General features: G+C 36.8%; 1 protein-coding gene across 2 annotated transcripts; it reads left to right on the plus strand.

The window, feature by feature from the left end:
* Nucleotides 1-829: 829 nt before the first annotated feature.
* On the plus strand, nt 830-7,712 carry LOC107762058 (auxin response factor 6). 2 transcript variants are annotated; one of them, XM_075223472.1, is made up of 14 exons: nt 830-1,416; nt 1,519-1,637; nt 2,114-2,212; nt 2,299-2,355; nt 2,427-2,585; nt 2,723-2,807; nt 3,205-3,295; nt 3,709-3,873; nt 3,948-4,070; nt 4,453-4,528; nt 4,675-4,822; nt 4,923-6,046; nt 6,179-6,369; nt 7,283-7,712. In XM_075223472.1, exons 1-14 carry the CDS (start codon nt 1,374-1,376, stop codon nt 7,482-7,484), a joined length of 2,682 nt encoding a protein of 893 aa, XP_075079573.1. In that variant the 5' UTR covers nt 830-1,373; the 3' UTR covers nt 7,485-7,712. The 2 variants fall into 2 exon arrangements, with proteins under 2 accessions (XP_075079573.1, XP_075079574.1); XM_075223473.1 differs by having other exon boundaries at nt 833-1,416; nt 1,522-1,637.
* The last annotated feature ends 4,908 nt before the right edge of the window (nt 7,713-12,620 follow it).

Below are 12,620 nucleotides of genomic sequence, written 5' to 3' on the forward strand. Positions count from 1 at the left end.
TCAAAGAGATTTTAAATGAAGACTGTTATGCAATGAATAACTCAAAAATTATTGCATTATTTCTTTAATTGGCTAACAAAAGGTACTTTCAAACTTTTTTATTTTAAAATTTTAATTTCCCTTCTTATTATAGATGTAATAACTTATTTAAGATCACATGTTTTAAGGATACTTATGATATGTGCATAAAATTATTTTTTTTTATAAATTACGCTATAGTCAAAAATTACCTTTACTTAATAGCATAGCATATATGACAAGGTTTTAATTTTTGTAAGCAACTTTATATTCAAAGTTATCTAGAATTATATAGCGGTAATAAAGTCGTTGAAAAAAAAGTCAGCTAAAATTATATAACAATGTAATTTATTAATATTTTACTACTAATTTTTTCTTTAATTTTCTCAAACAAGAAGCCTTAATTTGAAGTAAAGCAGCTCGTTCTAAAGTAAGGAGGAAAATAAGCTGCTTCCTTAGGGGTATTTTTGTAACTATAAATATTTTAACCTGAGTATTATTATTACCTTTTCACCATGTGTATTACAAAAATACTTCTTAAAAGTTATGATAGGATGTATAGAATCACTTTTTAATAAGTCTTATGTTTGAGTTTTAGAATAAAATAAAATTTTGAATTTTTTATATTATAATTATTTTTCTAATTGGCAATTCCAAACGAGGTGCTAAAAGAACAGCATTTCACACAATCTTTCACTTCTATTAGCTTCCTTAAATTGTTGGGGTCCCCTCTTTCTTTTTTGCTCTTTCCTTTCTTCTGTAGCTTTCAATATGTGAAAAAGAAAATCACTGAAAAAGAAAAAGGGAAAAAAGTACAGCTGATAGAGAGAGAGAGAGAAAGAGATCTACTGAAATAGCCAACTTGAGCTCTTACAGAGATCTTGAAGCAGCCAAGAAGTTGCTTCTTTTACTGTGCTCTCTACTTAGTTTTTAACTCATAGCCCCAGTTTCTTTAAGGGTTTCAAGTTTTACTTAGTTCACTTCAAGATCTGCTTCAGTTTTTTGCTAAGCTCAGTTGCTGACTTGCTTCTGTAGCTTATTTCAAGAAAAGGGTATTTAGGGTTTGTGTAGTTTTTTGTGTGTTTGTTTTATTTTCCAGTGAGTAATTAAAGATCTGGGGACAAGTATGAAGCAGTTTTTAATGGTGGTATTTAGTTGTGGAAGTGGGTTTGGATGAAAAATATGGTTTCTTGCTGCTTGGTTTTTGCTTGGGGTGGGGGGTGGGGGTTGTACTAAAAAGACTAAAGTTTTCATTTTTTGGGTTCTTTATATTTTTTGAGAGTTGCCCTTTTTGGGTTTTTTGGTTTAACTAGTAAAAAGTAGGTTCTTGATAGGAGTTAGTTTGATTTGCTGTAATGAGGGTATCTTCAGCTGGGTTCAATCCTCAACCAGAGGAAGGTTTGTTTGTTTGTTGTTATTACTTGTTTGGTGGACTTGAAGTGAAGCATTGTTTGTAGTGATTAATTAGTAAAGTTCATATTTTTATGCTTTAAATTACAGCAGCAGGGGAGAAGAAATGCTTGAATTCAGAGTTGTGGCACGCGTGTGCCGGGCCACTAGTTTCGCTTCCGCCTGTAGGAAGCAGAGTTGTGTATTTTCCTCAAGGGCATAGTGAACAGGTTAGTTATAGGTATATTATGTTTCACACTGTAGCTCATTGAAGTTTCAGTGTTTGATATGGTTCATATTTAATTAATTTCGGGAAAACTACACTGTATAGCCGCTCCCAAAATAATAGCCGAAAAAATGTATATTTTTATAGGATATTAATGTATAATATACATATTTTATACATAATTAGTGCATACTTTTTGTATATTTGGCTAGCGGAAGTAATTATTTTTGGCCGACAGGCCAAATATGGAACTTGCCCTTTAATTTCATGTGATGTTCTGTTAAAGCTTGCACCTCTAGTTTTTGTGGCTAAATAGAGTATGCTGCTATTGTTTGTGCCACGAGCCATTGAATTCTATGTGAACTGATTTTTCTTGAGGCACAGTCTTCCTATTTTAGCTTTAAGTAGCTCCCTGAGTTTCTTTAATGAAGGATTGACTTGAGAGTTTTAGACGCCTTCAATCTAATTTAGATTTTACAGGTTGCTGCCTCGACAAACAAGGAAGTAGATGCTCATATCCCTAACTATCCTGGTTTACCACCTCAGCTAATTTGTCAGCTTCACAACCTGACAATGCATGTAAGTTAGTTTTGTTAGTTGTGATGTGTTATCTATGTGCGTTTCTATCACGGGAGGTATTATTCTGAAGAATTTTTATATTACAGGCAGATGTTGAGACCGATGAAGTATATGCTCAAATGACGTTGCAGCCACTAAGTGCAGTATGTCACTTCCTACCTTTTTAAAATCAGTTTTACTAATTATATTGTGGTAACGGACTTACTCTATGTAGCAAGAGCAAAAGGATGTGTGCCTGCTACCAGCAGAACTTGGCATCCCGAGTAAACAACCAACCAACTATTTCTGCAAAACCTTGACGGCAAGTGACACCAGTACTCACGGTGGATTCTCTGTCCCCCGACGTGCAGCAGAAAAAGTTTTTCCCCCTCTTGTAGGTCCCTTCGACAGAACTCATCAGCATTGTGGTTCTCTTTTCCTTTTTCTTTTGTTGTGTCTCATCAGCATTGGATTCTGTAGTATCCTTGTAGTGCTCAGTGATCTCATGACGAATGTGTCTTGCTCTTGCAGGATTACTCTCAGCAGCCGCCCTGTCAAGAGTTGATTGCAAAAGATCTCCATGGAAATGAATGGAAATTCCGGCATATTTTTCGTGGTGAGTTTCTGTCCAGTCAGAGCTTAAAGGGAGTACTGTTTTTGTAGTTGGTACTATGAACCAAATGTACCTGAAAGAAAAGAAAATTCAAGCTCGAGATTAGGGTTTTTTGTCTACTGCAGTATATGAACTATATAAAGTCACAACATTGAGCTGAGCTGTTTATCATTATCATCTTTACCGACTTGTCCTTTCACTTCAATCCCAAAAAATATCTATACACAAACACAGACAGAGTAGAAAAGATTGCTGCTTTCCTCTGGGCTGCTTGCTTTCCGAAGAATCTACTTTGCATGTTTCAGATTTTGCATCTCTTAATTTTGTGGTGGAGGGAGTATTATAAAATCAAACTTGGGTGCAAGCATTACCAGCACTCTAATTGGTTGCTCATGTTTAGGCCAACCAAAGAGGCATCTATTGACAACAGGATGGAGTGTGTTCGTAAGTGCAAAGAGACTTGTTGCGGGTGATGCAGTCATCTTTATCTGGTAGAAGATTTTGTCTGTTCCTTTTATTAATTCTTCATAAGTTTCCACTCCACCATCCTGAACTTTCAAATGATTTATATAGTTTCAGATAAATGGCAGTATGTATTTTAAGTGCAGAATCATATTTGGCCAAGTTTTGTTGCTTGTCATTTGCTACTTTGAATAAGCCAAACTGAGAATCTTCACGAATTAAGGATTGATTTCAATCTTTTTACGTCTGTGACTTTTTAACTGTGAACCTGTATCATTTTCTCTTCCGCAATAAGGTAGCTCTGAATCTGCATCATGTATTGGCAGTTGATAGTGATGTAGTTGGATAATCATTTGCATTTTAAGGAATTCACTCTCATTTCACCCTCTCAGTTCATTGATATCAGTTTTATCTTTGCTAAAATACTGTCATCTTCTATCAGGAATGAAAATAATCAATTGCTTTTGGGGATTCGACGTGCTAATCGTCCTCAAACCGTTATGCCTTCTTCAGTTTTGTCAAGTGATAGCATGCACATTGGTCTCCTTGCTGCGGCGGCTCATGCAGCTGCAACTAATAGCCGCTTTACAATATTTTATAATCCAAGGTAAAGTCTTTTTCTTTTGTTACATCTGCTAACAAAATTGAGTCATGTTTAACCTTTTAGCTTCATAATTTCAGGGCAAGTCCATCAGAGTTTGTCATACCTCTTGCCAAGTATGCTAAAGCAGTTTATCATACACGGATTTCTGTTGGTATGAGGTTCCGGATGCTGTTTGAAACAGAAGAATCGAGTGTCCGTAGGTAGGTCTTATCTTCTTGGACTTTCACGTGCAATGTAAAGTAATTTGAAAGACAAAAATGTTAGAGCTTGCTGTTGAAGTAACTCTATGCTAAGGCGCCTTTGTGAAGTTTTAGCTGATTTGGAAGCAGGGAAAATTCTTTTAGGAAGAGAAAAGAAAGTTAGGAGATTAAAATATTTGAGCTACTGCCACCTCTTCTACGAACAAAGATACCATACTTTCGCTGTTAATATGTTTACATGCAAACCCTCTTACAACCAATTCAGTATTTCAAATTTTCGTTGCTGGTGTGGAATATTGATTTTGACCCTCAGCAATTTCCCCTAACTCTCTCTCTCTCTCTCTCATGCACACTTTAATCATGTAAATATCTTTTGATTCAGGTATATGGGCACAATTACCGGTATCAGTGATTTAGATCCTGTTCGTTGGCCAAATTCACATTGGCGGTCTGTGAAGGTTAGTTTTATAACAGGTGCTCATTAATAAAAGTAATAGATCAATTAACTGCTACTTGTATCTTTGTTTAAATTTATAAATTATAACGAGCTTGGTGGTGCCTTTAGTGTATAAATTAAGATCTTTTGTCGCTGGTCCTGATGCAGGTTGGATGGGATGAATCAACTGCAGGAGAGAGGCAGCCCAGAGTTTCGCTGTGGGAAATTGAACCTCTGACAACTTTTCCTATGTATCCTTCTCCTTTCTCTCTTAGGCTAAAAAGGCCTTGGCCATCTGGACTACCTTCTCTCCCTGGTATGGGTTCTTCTTGCTTTTTTTTTTTTGCCCTGGGCAAACAAGGTAAATTTGGTTGAGTTCTAACTTTCTGTGGTTTGTTTACCTCTCATTCACTCAGGTTTTCCCAATGGTGATATGACTATGAATTCTCCACTCTCGTGGCTGCGTGGTGACATAGGAGACCAAGGGATTCAGTCGCTTAATTTCCAGGGCTATGGTGTTACTCCGTTTATGCAGCCAAGAATTGATGCTTCTATGTTAGGTTTGCAACCTGACATTCTGCAAACAATGGCTGCACTAGATCCATCGAAACTTGCAAATCAATCCTTTATGCAGTTCCAACAAAGTATACCTGGCGGTTCAGCATCTTTGAGTCATAGTCAAATTTTGCAGCCTTCTCATTCACAGCAAAATCTGCTCCACGGCTTCTCCGAAAACCAGTTAATATCTCAGGCACAGATGCTTCAGCAACAATTGCAGCGCCGTCAGAATTATAATGATCAACAGCAATTGCTGCAGCCACAGCTTCAGCAACACCAAGAAGTGAACTCCTCGCAGTTTCAACATCAACAGCAAACCAAGGCCATGTCCAGTCTCTCTCAGATGACTTCGGCTGCGCAGCCCCAGCTTTCTCATTTGCGAGTCTTAAGTTCAACTGGTTCTCCACAAACATTTTCTGATATACTTGGTAACCATGTCAATGCATCTAGTAATTCTACTATGCAAAGTCTGTTGAGTTCATTTTCCCGTGATGGAGCGTCTGCTGTCCTTAACATGCATGAAGCTCACCCTCTAGTGTCTTCGTCCTCATCATCAAAGCGAATTGCTCTAGAATCTCAGCTCCCTTCTCGGGTTACTCCATTCGCTGTGCCCCAGCCTGAGGATGTGATATCACACAATACTAAAGTTTCTGATCTTTCCTCTCTGTTGCCCCCTTTTCCTGGCAGAGAGTCTTTTTCTGATTATAGAGGAGTAGAAGATAGCCAAAACAATGCACTGTATGGATTTAATACCGACTCTTTGAACATACTGCCGAATGGTATGTCCAACATGAAGGATAGTAGTGGTGATAATGGATCTTTATCTATTCCTTATGCTACCTCTACCTTCACAAATACTGTGGGCAACGAGTATCCCATTAACTCAGACATGACAACTTCAAGTTGTGTAGATGAATCAGGTTTCTTGCAGTCCTCCGAGAATGGGGATCAAGGAAACCCAACTAATAGAACCTTTGTGAAGGTGAGCTTTATTAGCTTGTCTTACATCAGTTCACCTTTTGTTCTCTGAATTGCATGACCAAACATGCTGTCTAGTTTTAAAGAGGAAATATTTTGCGGTGTTATGATGTTTCATACTGCATGTCTCTGGCAGGTTCATAAATCAGGGTCCTTTGGACGGTCACTCGATATCTCCAAGTTTAGCAGCTATCACGAACTTCGAAGTGAGCTTGCTCACATGTTTGGGCTAGAAGGCTTGTTGGAGGACCCTGAGAGATCAGGCTGGCAGCTTGTATTTGTAGACCGAGAGAATGATGTTCTCCTCCTCGGTGACGATCCCTGGCAGTAAGAATGCATTAACTTTCTTTTCTTTTTCAGGCTTGGTACTACAACCTTTTTCTTCTGCCCTCCCTTTCCCCCGTGTCTCTTTTTTTTCTTTTTGTTTTGGTGTTTTTTTTTTTTGGGGGGGGGGGGGGTTTCAAATTATTGTTCTAGACTCCATGCATATAATTTCAATGTATGAGTTTTTTAGGTATACATGATATTTTCATTTTACCACCTATAAAAATCAGTCTTCCCTTATGCTGACTATGAGCGTCTTGGAGAAAAACCTTTTTATACTAGCATACCGAAGGGTGTGGCCTAGCGGTCAATGAAGTTAGAATGGATTATGATATCAGGGTTTTAACTACCTAAGGTCTCAGGTTCAAATCCTTGCTGAGACAAAAACACTAGGTGTTTTCTTTCCATTTGTCTAAGCTTTGGTAGATAGAGTTACCTGGTACATGTTGCTGGTAGGAGGTAGCAGGTATCCCTTGGAACTAATTGAGGTGCGCGCAAACTGGCTCGTACTTTACGGTTATAAAAAATATCAGGGTTTTACCTTTAACAATCAAAAAAAATTATGAGATCAGGGTTCAAATCCCATGGAGGCAAGAAGGTGTAAGGTGATTTCTTTTCGTCTAAGTTCTGATAGACAGTTATTCAATGTCGGTATTGATGGAAGGTAGCAGGTACCCATAGATTAGTCGAGGCTCGCAAAAGATGGTCCTGACCCCATTGTTATCACAAAAAAAAGGGAAAAGAAGAGACTTGGCTACTTGAGTTGTTTGCGGATGGAGCCAATGGTTTGTAGCATGCATTATATTTCTAATGTATTGGGTCGTATGTGCACTTACATGTACTTTCTTCACGCATTTGTTTATTTTACTATATCTAGTTCTTCCATGTTTTTTTAACCATCTCTATCTTGCTTCAGGGAGTTTGTGAACAATGTTTGGTACATAAAGATACTTTCTCCACTCGAAGTGCAACAGATGGGGAAAGACGGCCTTGATCTTCCAAATGCTGGCCTAGTACAAAGGCTTCCTAGCAATGGCGTCGGATGTGATGACTATATGAACCAAAAGGGCTCCCAAAATGCCATGAATGGGATACCCTTGGGGTCGCTCGACTACTAATGATCAATAGTGACCCCTGCCTAAGGTAATTGTTCCATATGGTGGTTGTTGCCCTTGGTTAATGTCTGCAAATTTCTTGTACCCTTTGTTGTGTCAAAATGTCATGTATCTTTCTACCTAAAGACAAGGGCTAAGTGTCATTTGAAGCTTGTATCCCAGATAAGTACACTGTAAATTATAAATATTATTATTATTGATAAGCCTGTGGAACTACCTTCTAGAGACCAACTGCAGAAATATCTAGTTAGCAGTAGCCACAGTTGACTTTGCTAGATCCATATATTGTACTTTTTTTATATTGTTTTTCGGATAAAATGCCGTTTTACACCTCTATTTGGGAGGTTTGAGATCAATTATTGGGACAGACAGACTGGTACAACAACAGTTGACCTCGCTTTATTTAAACAGCCAAGGTCTAAGACCGTCTCTTCTTTTACACATTCTTATTCCTCCTCTCTCGATGCTAAAGCGTCTAGGTTGGTTGAGTCGCATGAGCTCCGAAGCCCTCTAGTTCACAAATTCATAGCACTTTTTCCATGTTTGGCAAAAATTTCATTGCAAAGGAGGCACATGGTCCTTAGACGGACTTTTTAAATTTCTTTTCCCCTTTTCTATGTAAGGGGCTGAAGGTGCAATTTGAAAATTATAATTTGATAATCTATAATATATATAAAGGAGGGGAAAGAAAGAGTGATGTGGCATATCTCTTTGTTCAAGAATCATTTTTTATCTTTTTTCTTAATTTTTTTGGCATTCCTCTAATTTTTTTTCCATTTATGCGCTATCTTAAAACACCAAAAGTCACTTCTTAAAAGGTGCTTTATCTAAATAACTCACTAGTCGCCTGACGTTACCAAATTTCTTTTATCCTTGGACGTTATTGAATTAAATAAGGAGACACTCAAGCAAAATATATTGACAGACATGACCCTTATTTTACACAAACGGTTCATCCTCCATTCTTCTTATTGTTCCATTTCTTTTGTGTTTCTTAAAATCCAGACATTTCGTTTTGCTCTTTGCATAGTAGACTGCAAAGAGATGATGGACGAAGATGACACAGCCAACTGTAAAACAAACTTTGCAGTGCAAGCAAACTAGGTAAGAGACCGCTGGTGAAGAAAATGTCTTCTGATGCTTGTGCTACAAACCCAATACATGAAATCCTCCGTTCAATCTTCTTCCCTTTTTCTAAAAAAAATTTCTCTTTGTATATTTTTTTCATATATTTTTAAAAAAAATTATTTTACCTTATTAATTTTAAATAGCCCAAAGTGAATCTTTGGAACTTCTGTGCCTTTTTTTATATCCCAAATTAAATTTGTGAAATGTTTAAATTGATTGATGCCTTATTGTTTCTCTTTGTGGTACCTTTTTGTATTCCGCTATTAGGGGGTGTGTGGCCAGTTTCTAATTAAATTTGAAAGACACTATTATAATTGAGCAGAGCAAGTTTTCAAGCTTCAAAATGAGATAGCAAGCTTAACCCGACATGTATTTGATAGTATTTTATAAATTTAATGTTATGAGTTTTTCTCCTATCTGTTGAATTGTTATATGGTTTGAGTTCACGTAAAGCTTACTTGTAATAAGAAATGACAATGGATTACAAAGAAAAGAAAAAGAAAGTTTATTGATAGTTAATACTATTTTCTTGAACAGTTGGGAGGGAGGAGGTCATGGAACTTGAAAGCAATATACTATGTGCGAGGAGGAATGTATTACCACTATACGCCTTTTTGGCATAAAACTTCTCTTATTTCTTTCTTTAGCTTTTTTAAACAAGGTGTAGATTAGACGATAATCATTATTGTATATTAAAGATTTTAACGAAATTAGTTTTGGTTCTTTTGACCAATTTTTTTGTTTATCAGCTTGATTTGTTCTTAGGTAGGCAATGGTATTGGATACTCTAAATGTTGCTCTCTTTTTCTTCCCACTCCCCATTACTGCGCATACGTTGAGTTTGTAAATTTTGAAAATACATTTGTTTTTGCATACGTTATAAAGACAACCATTATTTGATTAATTTCATATTCAGTAGGTCCATTTGAAAAGTTGAAAGAAGAATAACATCAATTTGACCCTATTTTAAGCTGGATAATGTCTAGATTTTAATCACAACTGTTTCAGCAAATTGCATGGGGCACCCTATTTGGTCGCCCCCATTTAACCTATACCCATTTTTTTTAAAAACTTTCAACTTGTACCCACTTTTTAAATAACTTCAGCCCCTTTCTCCTCCTCCTTGCTTTGCAACTCTCTCGAATCATATACAGGAGAATCTCAGCTAAGCAGAAAATATATTGGATCCATTACAACTGGATATCCTTCTAAATGGAACAACATCGTCCGTTTCTCTATTAGAATAGTATAACATGAACTTAAACTCTTTGTTGATACTTGTTAAGTACGGAGGATTATTTAAAACAAGCATACTTGGACAACCAGTGGTGATATCAACTGACCCAGAAATCAATTACTATGTCTTCCAACAAGAAAATAATCTCTTCCAATGCTGGTACACAAAGAGTGCTTCTGCTCTCCTTGGAAAGAAAGGCTTGAATGTCCACGGCGGAGCTGAAGACAGTACTCATCAACACGAATGATAATCAAAGGAGTTATTAGTATCTAGGTTAACTAAATAACTTCAGCTCTAGAGCTGAAGTTTGACAGTTACAAAACAAAAACTTCAGCTCTAGTTCGCTAGTTACAAAACAAAACTTCAACTCTAGAGCTGAAGTTCGCCAGTTACAAAAACAAAAACTTTGCCAGTTACAAAACAAAAACTTCAGCTCTAGAGCTGAACTTCAGGCCCGGCTACTAGAATGCTGAAGTTTTGTATGATTGTCTTTGCTACTTCAGCCCCGTATGCTAAGTTATGCAAAAAAGTGGATATGCTTGCAATTTTTTTTGCAAAGCGGGCACAAGTTAAAACGTGACACAAAAAGCGGGTATAGATGCAAATGCCCCCAACTGTTTTAAGCCTAATTATTTAATGTCTATCAACCCATAATCTTACTATAACTTCACATATCTGGTATGAGAATTAGTGAAAAGTGCATGATAAACTATCAAATAGGAGTAATAATCATTTTCTACTTTTAGTATTTAAACAAAATTAATTTGGGGGTTAATGGTTATATGGAGAGTTCCGGAGTTAATTGGAGAAAATATTTATATTTTGTACATGAAAATTTTATTTCTTATATCTCGATTAAATGTACAACAAGATCAAAACTTAAATTCGTTATTTTTTTTATGATCGCGCGAAGCGCGAATAAATTGACTAGTTAAGAGTTAAACCTTGATTAGCCTGGAAAAAACAAGAGCAAAATTTATTTATAGCCACTCGGGCCAAGCTTATAGCACCCGATAGTCCAAAATTACAATATATTATTTTATAACCCAAAAGTAATTCTAGTGGCTAGCCACAAAATCAACAAGCTGAGAAGAAAGAGAGTTGAGTTCATCAGTAGATTTGGATTTGAGGAAAGCGAGCAACTGATCACGGGATGGACCATTTGAACTCGCTGCGATTAGACCCAACACTACGTGGATCGACAAAGGGGAAATGACCATGTTGTTGTCCCCTTTAACCTCGGTTGCAAAAACATGTTTCGCTAATGTTAAGGATACGCCTGTTTGGTTGCTGATCGATTCTTGAAGGTCCATTGTTATGGAGATTATTTGGGTATTTTTGTGATTGAGTTAGATTTTTGAAGAGTCAAAAAGACAGAGACACGTTTAAGTTTGAACAGTGTTTAAAGCCAATACTAAGCATACAAGTATGGAAAATAGACTGTCACTATACAAAATATATACAAAATAGATTGTCACTATACAAAAAATATACTAAATAGACCATCACTATATAAAATATATATAATTTATATACAATAGACTATCTCTATACAAAATAGACATTTCGGGCTATTAGATGTAATATGTTTGGGCCAAAGGGACATTTGGTATCAATGGAAAAAATCACGGGCTATCAAAATTTGAGGGGCTATAGAGGGTCATTTGCTCAAAAAAATAAAGCCAAATCTTGATTCATATTCATTCACATTCTATTGTAAAAATAGCATGGGCTAGCCAGTTTTCGGACTGGTCATTCAAAAATAGCAAGCGTTTGCAAAGTCATTGAAAATAGCCACTATTTTTCTGGAACACGGAAAGTTCCAGCATAATATACTAGAGATCGGTGCACTTGTGTATAACTCCAACACGCGGAAAGTTCCAGTATATTATGCTGGACCGGCATATTATACTGGAACTCCAGTATGATATACTGAAGTTCCAGTATATTATACTGAAGCATTTTTTCGTATTTTGAACAGTGTTTTCGTTCAGATTTATTTTTACATGAAAAGTGGTTATATTTCGATTACTTTTAAAATTGTGGCTATTTTTGAATGACCACTTGTAAAACTCACTATTTTTGAATTTCTTCCTATTCTATTTAAGGTCAATATAAAAGGAAACATACATCAAACTTGCTCCAAGTAATTTCATAGTTGACAAATTGCACACTTCCAAGAGATGATCGAAGAACCTTATGGACAGAATTTTCAGCTTGATTCTGAAATTGAATTATTAGTAACAACATACCATGCCATAAAAATAAATAACTTGCAATATAATTTGACATTTCTGACTTAAAAAATGAACACAGAGAGAGATTTAATTTACTAAAATTGTGGCAGCTCGGTACATAAAATATCCCATCTTCACGCAAAATCGAGAAAAGGCCGCACCCTAAGTGTTAGCCCCTAATATTGAAACGTGATAGATGTCGAGCATAACCAATGTCAAGAGCTTGTACATTGCCCCTTGACACGGGTTCGAGTGGACATTGGCAAGCAATGTGCAGAGCTGGGTGTGTACCTAAGTTGGCGCATGGACTTAGGCAGAGCAGCTTGACAAGGTGCCTTGAGTGATGGCACGATAGTCTTGGTTGTGGGCGACAACTATGGCAAATGAAGGCATGCAGTCGCATGGCACTTGACAAATGCATGCGTATGGCTATGACGAGCATTGTCATGAGCTGATTATGTGCGGGGCATGGTCCAAAAGACAAGGCAAGTCTTGCGGAATGAAGTGGGGGCAAAGCTGGAAAAAGTGTGCAAAATA

Source organism: Nicotiana tabacum, chromosome 10 (genome assembly GCF_000715075.1).
Source record: "Nicotiana tabacum cultivar K326 chromosome 10, ASM71507v2, whole genome shotgun sequence".
In the NCBI taxonomy this organism is placed as follows: domain Eukaryota; kingdom Viridiplantae; phylum Streptophyta; class Magnoliopsida; order Solanales; family Solanaceae; genus Nicotiana; species Nicotiana tabacum.

Bases quoted from the DNA above. Each gene is read 5' to 3' on its own strand.
- LOC107762058 (XM_075223472.1), top strand. From the start codon at position 1,374: ATGAGGGTATCTTCAGCTGGGTTCAATCCTCAACCAGAGGAAG. The intron at 2,356-2,426 runs GTATGTCACTTC...TACTCTATGTAG, and splicing joins CGTTGCAGCCACTAAGTGCA to CAAGAGCAAAAGGATGTGTG. The intron at 4,071-4,452 runs GTAGGTCTTATC...CTTTTGATTCAG, and splicing joins GAAGAATCGAGTGTCCGTAG to GTATATGGGCACAATTACCG.